The 18,852-nt window shown below is 54.1% G+C and overlaps 1 protein-coding gene across 1 annotated transcript in view; it reads right to left on the bottom strand.

Moving 5' to 3' along the window:
* The window catches only part of FAM20C (FAM20C golgi associated secretory pathway kinase), a gene marked incomplete at both ends in the record, with an annotated part of 55,452 nt that extends 37,479 nt beyond the window's left edge, over positions 1–17,973 (bottom strand). Inside the window, 3 exons of the mRNA XM_080704120.1 lie at positions 4,752–4,830; positions 15,214–15,392; positions 17,381–17,973. Of these exons, the coding sequence (XP_080560246.1) occupies positions 4,752–4,830; positions 15,214–15,392; positions 17,381–17,973 (851 nt within the window). The remainder of the gene's footprint in view (positions 1–4,751; positions 4,831–15,213; positions 15,393–17,380) is intronic.
* Between the last annotated feature and the right edge of the window lie 879 nt (positions 17,974–18,852).

Genomic DNA, 18,852 nt, shown 5'->3' with positions numbered 1-18,852 from the left:
TTCTGCCGGGAGGTGGTCATGTTGTTTCATAGGCAGCTGCAGGCACGCCTGGAAGGTTCTTTTCTTCTTCTATTCTCTTCTCTTCTCTTCTCTTCTCTTCTCTTCTCTTCTCTTCTCCTCTCCTCTCCTCTCCTCTCTTCTCTTTCCTCCTCCTCCTCCTCCTCCTCCTCCTCCTCCTCCTCCTCCTCCTTCTTTGTACTAGGGATTGAACTCAAGGTGTTTTTATTCTTAAATTTTGAAACGGGGTCTCGCTAAGTTGCTGAGGCTGTCCTCGAATGCTGTGATCCTCCTGTCTAGCCTCCCTAGTCCTGGAATGACAGGCATGCTCAATCACACAGGCTCTTGGAAGTTCCCATCTACGAAGCAGGTAGAGATTTGTTGCAAAGATACTGTCAGTGTGCCTCCCCGATTCCCCACCCTGCAGATCCGCTCAGATCCTCTGTGCATTCCCAGTCTCCTAAGTCACTTCCATAGGGTGAGACCTGGCAGGGGACTTGACACCTCTTTTAATGGGGCCTTGTGGACAGATAGGTAAACCGAGCCCCAGTGAGGGAAGTATTGACTGGAGGCTGGACAGCAGGAACAGGCTGTTGAGCTGTGGGTGAACTAGTGTTTCCAAGGCCAGCTGTCCTGCAGCCTCTGCCCAGGCCTGCGCCATGATCCTCCTGACATCTACGTCTTGTGCGTAAAACTCAAATGCTGCTCCCAGAGAACAGGCCGCAACAAAAACAAATAAATTTGACACCTAAGGACCTGAGCAGTGCTTCCAGATACATGCATGTGTTCAGAGTTGTCTGCAGAGTATATAAAGTAACTCACCACTTGATAACAAAACGAAAAATAGAGCCGGGCGTGATGGCGCACGCTTATAATCCCAGCGCTTGGGAGGCTGAGACAGAAGGATCACACAGGTTTGAAGCCAGCCTCAGCTACTTCGTGAGGCTCTCAGCAACTCAGTGATACCCTGTTTCCAAATAAAGTATAAAAATAGGTCTGGGAGTATAGCCTGGAGGTAGAAAGCCCCTGGGTTCCACTCCCAGTACCACCAAAAAAACAAAAACAAAAACAAGAAATAACCCAACTGAAAAAGGGCACCAGTTCCAAGTAGACATCTCCATGTGGTGCAAGTTAAAACTGCCACGAGATACCACTTCACACACGCCAGGGTGGCTAAAATCAAGCAGACAGTGACACATGCCAGCAAAGATGTAGCAAAGCAGAGCCTCGGGTCTTGCTGTTAAAATGGCACAGCCACAGTAGAAATCAGACTCGAGTGGTTAAACACAGTTATCACGTGACTCCACGGCTGCTCCTAGCTACATATCCAAGAAACCTGAAAGGTTATGTCCATGCAAAGCTTGAACGTGAACGTGCAGAGCAACATTATTCACTATAGACAGAAAGTGACAACAATCCAAATGCCCGTCAGTGGATGAATGGTTAAGAAAACGTGGTCTATCCGTGCAAAGTGAAATATTACTCAGCGAGAAAAAGGGACGCTGTGCTGATACACACTACAGCATGGCTGAACCATGAAAACACTATGTCACATGCGATGAGCCGGTCACAAAGCGCCACACGTGTACCGTCCCCTGGCTATGAGGATCCAGAAAAAGTCAATCCAGAGAGAGGCAGAAAGGAGACTAGTGGCCATCAGGTGCTGGGGGCAGAATTTTAAGGGGTTTCTGATCATGGCAAAGTGAACAACTCTGTCGTATACCAAAGGCTACTGACCTGCACACTTCAAGTGGGTTTATTGTATGGACTGTGTGGTATAGCACAGAAAGCTTTTTTTTTTTTTTTAAGTTTATTAAATGCTCACTTCAACCTAACCCTAAAGCAAGACTATCTAGGAGCTCGGGACTGAGGTGTGTTGTGTAACCATTGATCCTTCAGATGATCCTTCTCATACCACCCCGATCACATGGTGGGGTCCCCCAGCACGGCCCCTTTCCATTTACTACCTAGAGGAAAAATCCTGTGCCCAGCTAATTAATTCCTAATGCTCTCCTGAGAACTTGAGAAGCAAAGAAGAGCCCACGGGAGAAAGTCCTTTTTTTTTTTTTTTTTAATAATTTCTTTTTGTGGTACTAGGGATGGAACCCAGGGGCATCCTACCTCTGAGGCTGGTTTTCAACCTGCAGTCCTCCTGTGTCAGCCTCCCAAGAGCTGGGATCACAGGTATGTGCCACGGTGCTGGGCTCTAGGTCTGTTTGTCACCGGGCTCCCTCAGCAGCTCCACACAGCAGCAGCATGGGGATGGGGAACTTAAAATAACAGTCTTGGCCAGGCGTGGTGGCGCACGCTTGTAATCCCTGCGCTTGGGAGGCGGAGACAGGAGGATCGCGCAGGTTCGAAGCCAGCCTCGCTGGCTTAAGAGACACTGTTTCCAAATAAAAAATATAAAAATAGGTCTGGGAGTGTAGCCCGGAGGTAGAAGGGTTCCATCCCCAGTACCACCAAAAATAAAATAAAATAACTGTCTTGGAGAGATGCTCTCTCAGGGCTCGTCCTCCTAAATGAGAGGTAGAGGCTAGAAGAAGCCCCAGAAGGCAGTGTCCCCGCAGAACTGGACCATACTCCACTCAGGAGGCCCCAGGAGGTCCCACCAGGCCCCAGACCACACGCGTATCTCCTGCCTTGCTCACAGGGCTTGGGGCAGAGCAGGCCAGCTAGCTGTCCACACTGCCGAGTTATTAAGGATCAGAGTTCAGTGGTGCGCTCCCTCTCAGGCCAGCCCACGCTCCCTGCTCTGGAAGTCCTGAGCTCCACTTCCACACGCAGAATCAGGGAAGGAAGCCGTGGACCCTAGGGCCCCGGTACACGTGCGCCTGCCTTGCCCTGTGTGCTGGGGAGTGGGTGGTGCTCAGCCGGGGCGCCCGCAGCCCTGCGACTGAGGCAGGCCGAAGCAGATCCTCCAGGAAGCCCAGGGCGGGACACCTTCGCTTCTGGGAGTCCATCAAGGTTACCTTTCTGGAGAAATGGGACTCGCAGAAACCTCACAACATCTTAATGCTTCAGAATTAGTTGCCAACTTTTTTTTTTTTTTAATGTGAAGACTACATAGGAAAAACAATGTTATTTTATCTTTTTTGTTGCTGTTGTTGAGGTACTGGAGATTGAACACATTACCTCGGAGCTACATCTCCAGACCGATTTGATTTTGTTCTTTATTTTTTATATTATTATTATTATTATTATTATTATTATTATTATTATTATTATGTGGTATTGGGGATGAAGCCCAGGGGCATTCTACCTCCGAGCTATACCCTCAGCCCTAATTCTTATTGTTTGTTTGTTTGTTTGTTTATTTTGGTGGTACTGGGGTTCCTAGAAACCCTTCTACCTCTGGGCTACACTCCCAGACCTATTTCATACTTTTTATTTGGAAACAGGGTCTCTTAAGCCAGCGCGGCTGGCTTCGAACCTGTGTGATCCTCCTATCTCCGCCTCCCAAGCAGGCCAGCTGAACATTGTAATTTTTTTTTTTTTTTTTTTGGCAGTATTGGGAATGAACCCAGGGGCATTCTACTTCTGAGCTATACCCCCAGCCCTATTTTTGATTCTTTATTTTGAAACAGGGTCTAACTGAGTTGCAAAGGGCCTCAATAAGTAACTGAGGCTGTCCGCGAACCACGATCCTCTGGTCTCAGCCTCCCAAATGCTGGGATTACAAGCGTGCGCCAACATGCCCGGCTCTGTTCTTTATTTTGAAACAGGGTCTCACTAAGTTGTGGAAGGCCTAAATAGCAAAGTAAATAACAAATAGCTGAGGCTGGCTGTGAGCCCAGATCCTCCTGTCTCAGCCTCCCAAGTACTGGGATTACAAGGGTGCGCCACCAGGCCCGGCTTATCTTAAAAGCTACACAACTGATGCACTACCTATAGGTACCTTATCTTGAAAATCAGAAATTAGTTCCAGTGAGATCTGCGAGTGAAGCGAGAGCCGGCCCCTTCTGGTGGGACCCACATCCTGCAGCTTGCCACAGTCCCTGACCGGCCCCACTGTCTTACTCCTGTGACCTACCTGTTGTGAACTGCTTTAAACAGATTCTACAGTAGAATCTCTCCTACTAGGGCAGAAAATGGCCTTGTTTGCAACTAACCAAAGATGCAGAGCAACCTGAACCCCTTGGGGTATCCAAACCCCATGATGACCAGAGTGGACATTACAAAGCATAGACGCCATCCTGCATTTACTGGAGCGCTCCGGGTACCACCTGGAGCCCTGACATTGGCTTTGGTGACATGGCTTCTATTTTATCTACAATGGGGCACCCAGTCAACTCAGGCCACCATATCGTTTTATGGTAAAGTTTCCTTGGCACTCAGCCTCTCTGTTGTTGGGTCGATGGCAGAGAGAACAGAACATCAGGCCAAGTGTGAGACGGATGAACCAGCGTCCTGCAGAGCCCCGCAGGACGCCCGTGGCCCCTGAGCCTGGGGACAGCACACACACACATGCACCTCTTAGGGGGCTTCTTTGGTGCACACAGCCTGGGTCTTATTCACAGAGCACACTCGCGCTCATGGGGAAAGCTGCCCGCCAGCAGGTCTTCAGGGGTGTCCGCCTAGTGTGGGAGCCTCCGGAGAGACGGAGTGAGGGTGCAGGTTGCCCTGGCTGCCACTCCGCCCCCATCACCATCATCCAGAGACTTTTCTGTGGGAGAGGCAGTCTCCCCCTCCCCCGGGCCTGGAGCCAGCTCGCTCCCCGCCCTCGCACCCCGCCCAGCGCACTGGGCACTTACTTCATTGGCTTGAACAGCGCCTGCCCGTAATTCTGGAACGTCATGATGAGCTTGAGCTGCGTGCCCCCTGACTTCATGGCTGCAGGGAGAGAGAGACAAGGTCACTGGCTGCCTCAGGCCTTCCTCGTTCAGGTGAGTGGGCCAGTTCCCGGCTCTGTCCACCGGTTAGCCAGGGTCCTCTGGGTGCAGCTGAGTGGTCCCCATTCCACCTGCAAGGTGGGGGGGCTCCCTGGCTGGGGAAGACTCACCCAGATCCAGTGGTGGGAGCTGCCCAGACTCCTGCAGGTTGGAGCCACAAGTGGCCTGGCCTCCAGGAGGGGCGGCCAGGCACACTGTCCTGCTGGCACAGGTGTGTATGCACACACACACACACCTGCCATGTGCACACACCAGTACACAATGCACACCCCACACACACAGGCAAACCTTCACACAACCTTATACACACATATCTACATATAGGCACCCACACTACACACATACACACATGCACACCTGTACCTATACCCATATACACATGCAATGCAAACCTACACACATCTTTACATGCACTCCTACACACATACACGCAAACCTATACACACCTAAACAGTGCACACTCCTATACAGATGTGCACACACCTGCATACATACTCATAACACACCTACACTCACGCACACACCTACACACAGACCTATACACAAATACATAACTACACATAAATTACAATGCACAACATACCCATACAGCTTGATGCACACACCTATGTGCATGCACATGTGTACACATACACACATGTATACACCTACACACACCCCATATACGTGTATACAACTATGCATCCTACACACATGCACACACCTGTGCACATACAGGCATCTATGCAATGTACTTACTTGCACACTTATATACATGCACATGTCTACACAGACCTACACACATGCACACACAGTTACACACCCACTGCAGCCTAGGGCAGGGCATGGCCCCTTCAGGGCAAGCTCCTGGTATTTGGAGAGAGCCTGGACACAATTACTCTAAAAAGACCCTTCACACCCATAGGCTGGAGGCATCTCTGTCATCAGGACACCGTGGGGTAGAGAAATTCCCAGAAGCTTCTAGAAGGCACATTTCTAGTGCCTCACCCCCAGAAGGCTGAAAAATTCCCCAAAGGACTCATTTCCCTGACGTAGGATTTTCCTTTCTGCTGATGGAACAGAAGGAAAGAAGCGATTAGGTGGGTTCTAGCCCCGGGGTGGTCACAGCAACGGCTGGGAATGGGGGGGGGGTATCACACAGTGAACACTGACTGGGGCCACGCGTATGAGGGCTCCTGAAGTGTGTGCCGAGGCTTCCTGTGTCCACGCTGGGCCCTGACCACACCATAACGTCCCAGATGTGACCGAGAGCCAGGTGTCCTGCCAGGCTGCATTGGACAGAGCCGGCGCACTGTCAGTCAGAGACTGGGGAAACTTCATACTGCCCATGGCTACCCACCGTTCATTACGAGCAAGTGCCCACGTAGCACTTTCCCACTGTGAAGTCCTCATTTCCTTTTTAAAATTTTGCATTACTGGGGACTGAGCCCAGGGGCGTTCTAGCACTGAGCTACACTCCCAGCCCTTTTTGAAGTAGGGTCTAAGTTGCTGAGACTGGCCTCGAACCTGCAATCTTCAGCTTCCCACGTACTGGGATCACAGGTGTGCTCCACCACACCCGGCTGAACCACTTCCTTCTGAAAAACATGGACTCCCGGCAGGGGTTCTCACAGGCGACGGGCACCCAAGCCCTTGCTTGTCTCTTGGGAGTTGAACTGCAGATGATTTTAATTTTCTGTTTTTCCTTATCTGCGCTTTCTAGATCCCTACAATGAACATTTACTACATTTTCCGTAAGACGAAAAAAAGAAGCAATGATTAGAAAATTAGTGGCCCGATTAAGCCCCATTTGCTGTTCCCATTTCCAGTTAATAACCGGGGTCGCTGGATTTAATTATCCCTTCCTGGGCCAATCGAGGACAGCACATCAACCCTTTCTGGGGCTTGTAATCCTGGTTTTTAAAATAGCAAATATTATGCAAATCTAGCCAGTTTAATCATCCTTCCTCGGGAAGCAAGTCCCATCTGCCTTGCGGTTTCCCCAGCCCTGTGTATCACCACCTCCTCCTCCACAGGGCAAATAAGTGACTAGGAATTAAGCCTCTCATTGGCCACGGCTCCGGGATACCCCAGCTCTCCCCTGTCTGGGTGCACCGCAGTGTCTACCAGGTTGTCTATGGTGGAGATGGGGAATTCCGCTCTGAACTTGGACCCTGCAAAACCCGATATACAACCATCTTGAGTCATAGCACAGGCTAAGCTGTCCATCCAGGGTGGTAAGAGATGGAGACTCCCCACCAGCCTGCACACTAAGACTGTCCCTACCGTGCACCAGAGAAATGGTCAGGTTGGAGGGGACAGCCAGCAGGCGGTGGGACAGGGACACAAACCAGGCCACCAGAAGGAGGTACAAGCTTGGGTTTTGTTTTTCTTGTAGATAGAGATGGGTCTGTGAGAAACCCAGGCTCTGGTCCTAGGTACAGAGCAGGTGGACACACCTTTCCCAGTTGGGCTTGTTTCCCAGTGGACAGAGGCCAGCCAAGAACTTGCCCACTTTTAGCCTCAGGAGGGCCCCAACTAAGTAGTGATTCTACCAAGCCCAAGAGGGCAGGTGGAGACGGGGCTGTCCCAGCACAAAACCTGTAACACTTTCCCTAAAGTACTCAGAAAGAGCTCCAGGTGCCAAATCCACCAAATATGCACCTGCCACCTCTCACCACCTCCGCCTGCGGCCACCACCCAGAGGTAGGCCACCGTCACGCAACCAGGACACAACTGGGTTCCGCTAGTCTATAGGCTAGGCTCTTTTGGTGACACCTATCCTGTAGCTCGTGTTCCTGAGAAGATGCCCGAGCCCTGCGCCCTCTGCTCTGAGCCCCACACTGGGTAATCCCGCACCTCTAGACCCAAGACAGCAGCTCCTCTGCATCTTCACTGGCTTCCCTAAGGAGTATTAGTTAATTAGTATTATTATATTTCCTCTGCATGTGCATGTGTTACTAGAGATTGAACCCCAGAGGAGTTCGATCTCTGAGCTATACCACCCCCCAGTCCTTTTTATTTTTATTTGGTCTCTCGTCTCTCTCTCTTCTCTCTTCTCTCTTCTTCTCTCTTCTTCTTCTTCTTCTTCTTCTTCTTCTTCTTCTTCTTCTTCTTCTTCTTCTTCTCTCTCTCTCTCTCTCTCTCTCTCCTCTCTCTCTCTCTCTCTCTCTTTCTGGTACTGGGGATTGAACTCAGGGGCATTCTACCTCTGAACTATACCTCAACCCTATTTTAGTTTTTATTTTTGAAACAGGGTCTTGATAAGTTTCTGCAAGTCCTGCTAAATTGCTGAGGTTGGTCTCAAATCTATATCCACCTATCTCAGCCTCCCAGGTAATGGAATTACAAGGATGCACCACCATGCCTGGATCCTTTTTTTTTTTTTTTTTTTTTTTTTTGAAAGAGGGTCTCGCTACATTGCCCAAAGCCTTGCTAAATTACTAAGGGTGTCCCTGAACTTGCGATCCTCCTGTCTCAGCCTCCCAAGTACTGGGATTACAGACATGTGCCACCATGCCTGGATGGCATATTTTGGAGAGCATGGTTAGCTCACATGTTAACAGACGCTGGCAGAGCGCACTCCGTTTGGACGCACGGAGCCCATCAGCACTGGATCCTGTGCCTGCCACAGCGACCGGGTTTTGCTCATTGTCTTTCCCTAGGGTCTAGCATGGCAAGAATGAGTGCAAAACCCTAGGAGACCTCTTAGGAAGGTGAAATCTGTATACAAGGATGGTGATTCTCAATACAGAATTACTGATGCACTTTGACCCCTGTGCCAGGGAGCTCTGGCAGCCCCTAGGAATTCCCTGGAGGAGGGAGGAGGCAGCTCTGAGGGACAGATTCACAGCCTTGGGGGAGAAAGGTGTATGGTTACGGCCTCAGCAACCCCTGTGGAGAGAGGAAGTCAAGAAGCAGAAACTGCAGGCCAGACTCTGCAGCCAGCGCCTCATGGGTCCATCCCACTGGCCACACCCGAGTGCCCACAGGGGACAGGGTGGGGTGCTGGTTGTAGCCAGCACTCAGTCATACATTTTCTGTGGAACAAGGGCCAGCACTGTTTGTCTTCCTGTTTGAGGACCATGACCTTTTTTTGTGATGGAATCTAGGCTACCTACAAGCTACACTCTCAGCCCTATGTTTTTTGTTTTTTCTTTATTTTTATATTTTTGCAGGTCTGGGGTTGGAACCCAAGGGCATTCTACCTCTGAGCTACACCCCCAACCCTATTCTTTATTCCAACCCAATTCTTTATTCTGAAACAGGGTCTCACTGAGTTGTAAAGGGCCTAAGTAGCTGAGGCTGTCCACGAATCACGATCCTACTGTCTCAGCCTCCCAAATGCTGGGATTATAAGCATGTGGCACCACGCCCAGCTTATTCTTTATTTTGAAACAGGGTCTCACTAAGTTACAGAAGGCCTCACTAAGTAGCTGAGGCTGTCCACGAACCACGATCCTCCCGTCTCAGCCTCCCAAGTACTGGGATTATAAATCTGCACCACCATGCCCAGCTGGCCGTGACCTTTTATAAAAATGAGTCCTATTTTTATTGTGGTACTTGGGATTGAACCCAGGGGCATTCCACCTCTGAGATAAATCCTCAGCTCTTTATTTTTTATTCTGAAACAGGGTCTTGCTGAGTTACTGAGGCTGGCCTCAAACCTGTGATCTTCCCGTCTTAGCTCTCAAATACTGGGATTACAGGCTCAGGGATCCCTGAGCCCGGCTTAAATGAATTCCATTTTTAGAAGTTCTGTGGGCCCCATGAACATGTCCCCATGTGAGCCACTGCCTAGTGGCCAGTAAGGCCTCCAACATGGCTGCCTGGTCTTGGCCACTGCATCTGGGAGGAGGGACAGCAACTGTCCTTGGGGTCATAGTCAAGAAGGTGGTTCAACTGATTTTCACCCCACTGCTGTGTTTTAAGGGGCACAGTGAAGACTTATGCTGTTAGACTGATGGGGACAGGTGCCTGCATTGGAAGGGCTCATATTTGGAGGACATGACATCCTTCTCTTTCCTGTCTTGCCCCACAGACCCTCAGGCCCGAAAGGTCACTGCCATGACTCAGACTCTAGGGACTCACGCAGAGCCCTTGATACCCACCCCCATGGAAGAGGGCATGGGGTGTGTCTGCCTCAACTGGCTTTGCGGAGGCTAAAAATGTGGGTACCTGCTCCAACATCCGATGTGAAGGGCCTAAGGAAGCCGAGCATGAACTGATGGCTGCTCTAGCCTGGGTCTTCATGCTCACAAACCGCTGTAAGGCCCCTGAGGCTTCAACCCCAATAGCGCTGTCTAACACTGGTGGGTACACACACCTGGGGGCTGCCTGGCCCTGCCTCCATCCAGCCTGGAGTTGTTATTATTTTGTTACTAGGGATTGAAGCCAGGGGCATTCTGCCTCTGAGTTATGTCCAGCCCTTTTTGTTTTTCTGTTTTGAAACAGCGTATCACTTATTAAGTGGCTGAGGCTGGCCTTGAAGTTCCATCCCCAGCATAAAAAAAAAAAACCAACAAAATATAACAACCAGTACTGGCTTTTGCTCCTGACCTCCGTGCTTTGCTTAAGCCTGGGAGGCAGCCAAGAAGAGGTTTCAGGGAGCCCCAAAAATGAGTGTTCTGACCACAGACCCTATGAGCCCCACCTGTTATGTGTCAACCCTGATCGTAAGCCCAGCTGTGTTTCAATTAAAAAAAAAAAAAAAACAAGATCTAACATGTCCTTAAACGCACCATCAGGACCTGGGGGATCAGCAACACACCCTGAATCATCTATGATGATTGGTCGGAAGTCATCTTCACTCACCTCCTCTTCCCTACCCTGCACGAAAGTCTCCTACAGAAGAGGAGCCATGGACCCCAGATGCATCTTTCACTTGGGAGATGGCCCGCATTCTCACTCTAATGTGTACTTCTTGCTCTCCTAAATAAATCTGCCTGGAGCATCCCTCTTTGTCTTGGGAATTCTTTTTCTTCCTTCATTAAACGGTGTCGCCAAGCTGCTGCAGGTCTTTGCTGGCCTTGATCCTCTGTCTCCGCCTCCCAAGTGCTGGGATTTCAGGCATCAGTCACCACAATGCCCCAGCCTGGGAAATTCTTTTCGAACTCACGGTTCTATGCCAGGGCACTGACCTCTTGCTATGCCAGCTGGAAGGGCTCTGGGGAGGGGTGGAGCTTTTAGTGGCTCCTCCCTACACCCCGCTGCCAACCTTGCAGGGGGCCCTGTCCTTTCCCTGAGGCCCCTTGAGCACTTGGGCCTTGGGTGTCCCACTCCTTGGGCATCCCCACCTCTTTCTGCCAGCGGAGCCTGGCCCTGGGACTGTGACCTGAAGCACCAATTTCTACCTGGGCGGGAAGGAGGGGGCTGTAGCCTTTCCGGGATCAACACTGCCTTCCGAAGTGTCCCCACCTCTGTCTACTTAGACAAGGCAGCTGTGCCCTCCCGAACCCCCCGGCGGCTCCTCACAGGGCTGCCCCAGCCAAAGGCCCTTTGTTCTTTGAAGCTTGCCAGCCAATTATCCCAGATTCCAGCTAGATTCATTCTTCCGCTTTGGCAGATCAATTAGCGCTGAGGACTTCTGTCCCGTGGAGTCGTGTGCCTTTGTAAGGCCACGTCTCCCAACCGCGGGCTTTGTCCTGACCTGGATGAATCCATTGTGAAAGTGGTATCTTAGGTCAGAGGATGCCCGCATCCTCACCTGCCAGACGACTTTTTTTTTTTTTTAAAGTAATTCCAAGTACTGAGTAGTTAATTGTGTCATTTATTCTTTGCATCCATAATTGTGCGTGACAGCGATTTAATTATCGCAGCCCAAGCCGAAGGCGCTGTGCGTGTGACCTCAAGCTGGGCAGAGGTGGGTAATAAGGCCGAGGCTCTTTAAAGGCGGCAGCAGCCGCTCCCTGGCAGCCAGAAGCCTGGCTATAAATAACTCTGTTGGCCACGGCCAGCTGTGCTGTGGGCTACACGGAGCCGCGTGGATTGGATCGGGCGGTTCTGAGCGGGGAGATTTAATGGAACTATTTTGAGGGAGGGCTCGGAACCTCCTGGGCTTCTCTCTCTGTTACCACAGTATTTCTGGTTTGCATTTAATAGTGAGATTAAAAAAAAAAAACACCTAAAGATTAAAGTAATCTTGCTTGTCATCCCAGGACCTGGAAGGCTGAGCTGGGAGGATTGCAGGTTAGAAGCCAATCTCAGCAACTCAGTGAAACCCTGTTTTAAAATAAAAAATAAGGGGCTGAGGGTGTAGCTGGGACGTAGAAAGTCCTTGGATTCAATCCCCAGTACCAAAAATAAATAAATAAAAATTAAAATAAAGAAAGGTTAAAGTAATCAACCAGGGTCGGAAGCACTGAAGGAGGTTTTGCCATGGGTGAGCCGCTCCTCCTGGACGTCTGGGTCTCTCGTGTTACTGAATGCAGGTTGGAAGGCAGGCCTGGTCTCTAAGGCTTTGCTGCCCTGGGTCACAATAACATCAGGTCCTGGGCAGCAGAAGCTCCGAGCAGAGCTCCAGTTCCGTGTTCTCTGGGGTTCTGCCATGACCAGGGTCCTGTCTGGGGCAGTGATCTCAAACAGATGAGTGTCCATCCACACCTGTGGCTCCCACGGGGCAATGGAGGCTGGGTCAGTTCTGCAGGGATGGGTGGGGGTACTCACAGTCAGCCACCTCTGGGAGGGGGCATGTGGCCCTCTCTTGGCCACTCCCTACAGAGCAGGACTTGGCTTGGCTCCCTGGGGTGACTACTGTGGCCTGCTTTGTTGAAGCTCCAGGCCTGAGACAGCAGGTCGGGCGAGGCCTGGGTGAGACTAGGTGCCTGCTGGCCCTGGGCCCCTGGGCTCCTGGGCTCAGCCTGCCCTGAAACGCTGTTTTGCACATGAAGACCCATCCTGCTGGTCAGTGCCCACTTGGCATTCCTCACTCACGTTTCCAAGCTGCGGCCTTTCAGCACGGGAGCAGGTGTCGCCCAGGGCAGGTGGGCAGGATGCTTCTCTGCAACCTCTGGGCAGTGGCATTTGGGGATTCGGATGAGGAAGGCAAGGCCCAGCTAGATGGGGTAGATCCGGTGACAGAATACACCTATCCGTCGTCCCTCAGAGGACAGGTGAGTCTCTGCTCTGGAGCAGTCGTTACTATGACCACCTGGCACTCAGCTTCTGCACCCTCACCCAGGAACTTCCTATCAAGTCGGGTTTGTTCTCAAGAGGCCTGTTTGTTTCAAACTCACACACAGCAGGTATGGGGTCTAGATTTTGACCATTTATATTCCAGAGGAGGGCCAGGGACGCTGGGGGTGGGGGCTCACCTGTTTGCCTAAAACCACCCTGGCTAGTGATTGGTGGAACCAGATGGCACAAACCCTCTGGCCAGTAGTGTCCCACATCCTGCCTCAGTGACGATGGGGCTGCCCGTCCATCCACCTTCCAGCTCTACGGCATCTGTACACTGATGAGCCCGGCCTGCCCTTGATGGCCCCCAGTGCCGGGAAGACTGGATTAGAACTGGCTTAGCCACTGTGGTCTAGGGGATGGCCCCAAGAGGTCTGCTCAGGAAGCCTTCAGTACAGAGGGGCACCAGGCTGCCTCCCAGGCCCAGCCAAGTGAGTGAGAGCAAGTGGCCCTCCACCCAGGCTGGCCTTGCACATCTGGAGCCCACCCCTCCTCACTGTCAGGGTGCAAATGTGGCTCTGCCTACTTCCTGGGCTGTCTGGTCCATAGAGGTGGCAATACTCCTGGAGGGGCTTTATCCCAACTTCCAACTCCCAAAAAAAAACGACCTGAGCCAGAAAAGAAGCTCCCAGTATACCTGGTGAATGGATGATAAGGTTGAGTTGGTCAACACGCTGGATACTTCTTCCTTTTGTGTGTGTGGGGGTGGGTGGGGGGGTACTGGGGGGTTGAACCAGGGGCAATCTACCTCTGAGCTACACCCTCTAGCCCTTTTCATTTTTTATTTTGAAACACGGTCTTGCTAAGTTGCTGAGGATCTGCTAACTTGCTGAGGCTGGCCTCCCACCCACCTGCAAGCTGCCTGTCTCAGCCTCCCAAATACTGGGATTACAGGCATGTGCCGCCATGCCCAGCTCATACCGGATATTTCTTTTAACAGCTGCTCCTACTCTTCAGAGTGAAAGTGACAGTCCCACAGTGGCTGACTGTGAGATAGGCATTTTTTTTTCCTTTTTTTTTTTTTTTTTTCAGAAAGACAGTTCCCAGCTCAGCTGAAACCCCTGGACTTGGGCAAGGAGAAGCTGGGGCTGGGAATGTTCAAACTCTCCCTGGGTAGCACTTGGGAGGAAGGAAGCCCACCGACTCTTTCGGCCAGTTGTACACTAGGTGACAGATCAAGAGCTGGGGTAGGCCACGAGTCCCGACTTCCGAGGTCAGGAAGGAGCCCAGAAAAAAGTTAGCAGAATGACATAGAGCCTCTAAAGAGGCACCTGCAGGCCAGTAGGTAACACTGAACTGCCCTGTGTCAGCAACTGGACGGACGCCCATACCCGGAGGGAGCCCTTTCAGCAAAACTGCTTTCCAGACACATGAAGACAGGCCTGGAATCGCGGCCCCAAACACGTGCGGAGGCCTGCCCTACACCCCCGCCATGTGCAGAGGGCCGGTCCCTGCAAAGTCCCGGTCCTTGGCCCATCCCCCGCTGCCTCTCGTACCACTGGTGACTAATGAGACTGTCACCAACAATCGCCCACAGCCAGAGAGAACAATGGCACCAAACCTCCACTCTCTATCTATATTGCTTCGCACATTTTCTGGAAATCAGAAACTGGAGGCCTTTTTTTTTTTTTTTTTTTTTTTGGTTGGATTCTGCAAGCTGTGAAGTGTTTGGAGATGTTGCCTTCAAACTGCTCTAGCTCAGATACCCAGGCCCCTTCCTGGAGGGAGCGGGTCCCCTGGCCACTGCCCCGCGAGGTAAAATCCCAGGAGCATCCGGCTGAGCTCTGTGGGGAGAGTTTGCGCAGAAGCATCAGAGGCTGACCCTGGCTCTCAGCTGAGCAGCGCATGGTACAGCTCGAGTGCATGAGAGGCTGCAGCTGGCAGGAGCTCCTCTGTCCTCTCACCCACGGAGGGGAGGTCACCCTCTCTGAGGGCTGTGAGGGTGCTTCTTGCAATTGTTCACCTTCATGCAGAATGGAAGCAATTCCACCGCCGAGACCCACCACGGCAGCCCTTTCCTTTCTCAGGCCTTGAACTCAGCCTTGAAAGCCGCTTCCCACGAGTCCCCCTTTAGGAAGTAAGGCTCCAGGAACACCCGGGCTCCCCAATCTCCAGGAGGGAGCCATCTCTACACACCCCGAAACCCTCCCAGCTAGCACAGGGCGCCTACCCACACTGGTGATCTTCTGAGAGCTGAGGTCCTGCAGCAGGGCTTCGATGGCCGGGTTGTGTCGGGAGTACAGCTCGTACCGGTTGATGGCGATGTGGAATTTGAGCCAGTTGGGATAGGAATCTACTGCGGCCTCCCCCGTGGGCAGCAATCCTCCACCTTCAGCACCTTCGCGTGGCCTGCAGATACAAAGACGGTCCAGAGTCAGCAGAAAAAGGAGAGCGGTGGGACCCTGATGCACTAGAGGTTCAAGTGAGGTTGTGACTTTGGGTGCAACATGGTTTCCTGAAAGCTGCCTTCCTCACCCCCACCCCACCCCCACCCCCAGGAGGACCTGCGATGCCTGCATTTTTTTTCTCCCAGGCTGCGGTTCTACCAACTAATAACACACCTGACGGCCTGTAATTCTTATTTACCCTTGGAGACACCACAGACAGCTATAACTACAGCACGACTAAACCCAGGGCGTCAGCGCTATGCCCGCCGCGTCTGTCCTGGGGTCGCCAAAGCTGCCCCAGAGTGAGGTCAGCCGGGGATACAGAGGGCTGCTGGCCCTTCTTGGGAGTAGAGGAAAGACTTCTCTGACGAGACCCTCTGAAAGTTAAAGGTATACCCAGTCATCCAGAAGCCATCCAGGCGTCTTCTTTTGTCCCAAGAATCAAGGGCAGACGTATGCAAAGTACTAACTTTCACTCTTTTATACATATGTACTAAATACTGAACCCAAGGACCTGCCTCCTCCGAGCTCCACCTTTTACCTCTGTTCTTATTTTGAAACAGGTCTCACTAAGCTCCTAAGGATCTTGCTAAATCGTTGAGGCTGACTTTGAACTTGGAATCCTCCTGTCTCAGCCCTTAGAGTCCTGGGATTACAGGGGCGTGCCACCACACCCAGCTCTAACTTTGATTTTAAGAAAGCAGCTTTGGGTGTAGGGTGAGAGCACAGGGGCAGCAGCTCACAGTATCCCCAGCTCAAAAGGAGGATCTGCCCCTTTCCTGGGTGTTCTGGTTTGGGACCCATGTTGGAAGGGGTACAAATCCTCCAGGTACAGACTGCCTGGCTGGAGGGAAAGGGAATTTCTTAGCTCTAACTCATGGATAGACAAGGCCTTTGGGGCCCAGTTCTGCCCTACAGTTGACAGGGAGGATGGACAGAGGCTCCCTTCAAACCACTGGCTCTGGGCTACCCTCTCTTTATGGAGAGCCAGAGACTTGGAGTCACTCTTCTGACTCGAGTTTCAGAGCATTTCCTTGAACCTGGCCAGCAAAGCTCAGAGCCCACCAAACAGCCCGCGCTATGAAAGCACAAAGCACAAGGGCCGCGGTCGGATTTCAGGCGAGAGAGGATTTTCCTGAGCTGTTTTGGAAGCCTGACCTCTCCGCTGTTGCTTGGGTAACCCTTGCAGGTAGCTATTTGTTCTGGCCTTGCTGGTGGTTAATATTTCACTGCTCTGGGCGGTAGCATCTGCTTCATTGGATCTGGGTGGTGAAGGGGGGAAAAAAAAGGCCTTGGGGGAAAGGTTCAAGGCAGGCTGTCCAAATGATGCCCCCAGGGGGCAGCTTCCTGACTGTGGGGACCCAGCTCGTCCACACCCTGGCTGGGAGTGCCTCTGGATTGACCTCCGGTGCTGTTGCCCGCGGGCACCGTCCTCTGCAAATCTCGTCCCCGGCGACCGATTTTAAAGGACTCATTGGGTACATTCAGGCCTTTTCAAGGCGCCCACCCAGAACAGCATCACCAGAGAGCTGCAGCCAGGCATTTCCCCAGGAAAAAGGAGGCTCACATCCACTGGCTAGATTGTGTTCCAAGGCGGGCATTCGTTCATTCATTTGGTGCTGCCCAGCGCTCTTTCCCTGGACAGGCAGCACTAGGCTGCCTGCCACACCAGGGCCAGGGAATCTCCCAAATCACCAGCCGCCCTCTTTGGGGAGGAAGTCACTCTGGAGTGGAGACAAAGGCAGCCTCAGCAAAAGCCGCAGCTGCCCCGCCCACAAGCCGCCCTACCGGCCTCTTCCATGGGGTCTCCCAGACTCTGTACACAATGCCCAAAGAGCCAGCCAGCATTTCATGGCAAACGTCTTTATTCCGGAAAGGGTGAGCGGCTAGCTCCCTCGGGGGTCGGTCCTGCCAGCCCCACCCCGTCACCCCCAGCCCCGGTTTGCTCACCAGTCCGGGTTCTCCGCTGCTTTGGGGTTGAACCTGATATCGCTGTTCACATTAAACAGGACGTCGTCTTCGGTCAGCGGCGGAATAGCCCCCTGGTAGAGCGGGTGCTCAAACAGCCTGGCCAAGAGCGAGCCCTCCCCGCTGGGACCAGGGGGCGGTGGAGCGCGCCGCAGCCCGGGGTCTCGCAGCAGCGGCCGGTGTGCGGGGTCGCGAGGTCGCGGGGCGCCTGGCTCCTGCCCCCGCGAGGCGTGCTCCGCCTGCTCGGCGGCGGGCGGCAGTTTCTCCAAAGAGTGGGATGTGAGGTTGGAGGCAGGGTCCGAGCTAAAGTCCTGCAGGATGCGCAGCGTGTGCTTGTTGGGCCAGCCCGCGTCGTTCGCGGCCGAGGGTTCTCCCGGGCGAACCCGCCCCGGGGCCCAGCCGGGCGCCGCCGCCCCGGCCGCGGACTGCGCGCAGCTGCAGCCGGGCTCCCCGGAGGGCCGCGCGCCGCGCCGCTCCAGCTTGGGCAGCAGGTCCAGCACGATGTGCAGCGCGCAGGCCAAGAGGAACACCATCAGGATGAGCACGCGGAACCGGCGCAGCAGAATCATCTTCATGGCCTCGCGGGCGAGCAGGGGCCGGGACTCGGGGCGCACCCCGGGAGCGCGCTCCGCCCGCGTCCCTCAGCCGTGGCTCTGCGCGAACGCGGCGCCGCCCCGTGGGTCAAGGTCCATCCGGAGCCTGAGCAGCTACCAGCTCCAGGGCTGTCCCCGGGCGCAGGCAACGTGGAAGGCATCCGCCGCCGGAGCGCCGGCTCTGCGGGCCATCTCGGGGCAGCTCCCACTCGGCCTCTCGGGAGTGGCCAGCGGCCCTTCTCCTCCGAGCCGGGGGCGCGGGTGGCAGGGGGCGCAGTCGGGCGAGGCGCCTCGCTCGCAGCGGCCGGCGCGGGTCTCCCGGGTCCTGGCCGCGCTCATCGGGCGCGCAGGGCCGGGACCGAGCTGCCCCTCCCGGCCGGGCCGCGACGCGTCCGACGCCCCGCGCGGTCCTCCGCCAGGGCTGCGTGCGCCGCCGGGCGCCGGGCGGGCCAGGACGCGCGGCTCCTGCGCGCGGGGCTCGGCTCAGTCGGGAGCCGCCGCCTGGGGAAGGGGCGCGAGGGGGCGCACGGGGCGGCCGGCGAGGCCCGCGCAGGTGCACGGCGGCCCGGGAGCGCTGCGCCCGCACTGCCGAGCTCCCGCGCCCCGCGCCCGGCCGGCAGATATCCGAGAGCCGCGGAGCCGCCCCCCGCGTCAGCGCCCGCAGATTGGCGGAGCCGCGGCCCCGCGAGGCACGGCGGGGCCCGGCCGCCCGCTCGCCTTCGGCTTTCTCCTCCCCTCGGCCGCGCCCCGCGAGGCCGCCGCAGCCTCGGAGGAGAGGGCGCCGCCTCCCCGGGCGGCGGAGCAAGGGAGGCCCCAGCGAGGACGGCGGCGGCGGCGGGGGCTCGGGCGCGGCCGCCTCCC

The sequence above is a fragment of the Muscardinus avellanarius genome, assembly GCF_963383645.1.
Source record: "Muscardinus avellanarius genome assembly, chromosome: 10".
NCBI lineage: Eukaryota > Metazoa > Chordata > Mammalia > Rodentia > Gliridae > Muscardinus > Muscardinus avellanarius.
Note: the sequence above shows the minus strand (reverse complement) of the source record. Positions and strands in the feature narration are given on the sequence as shown.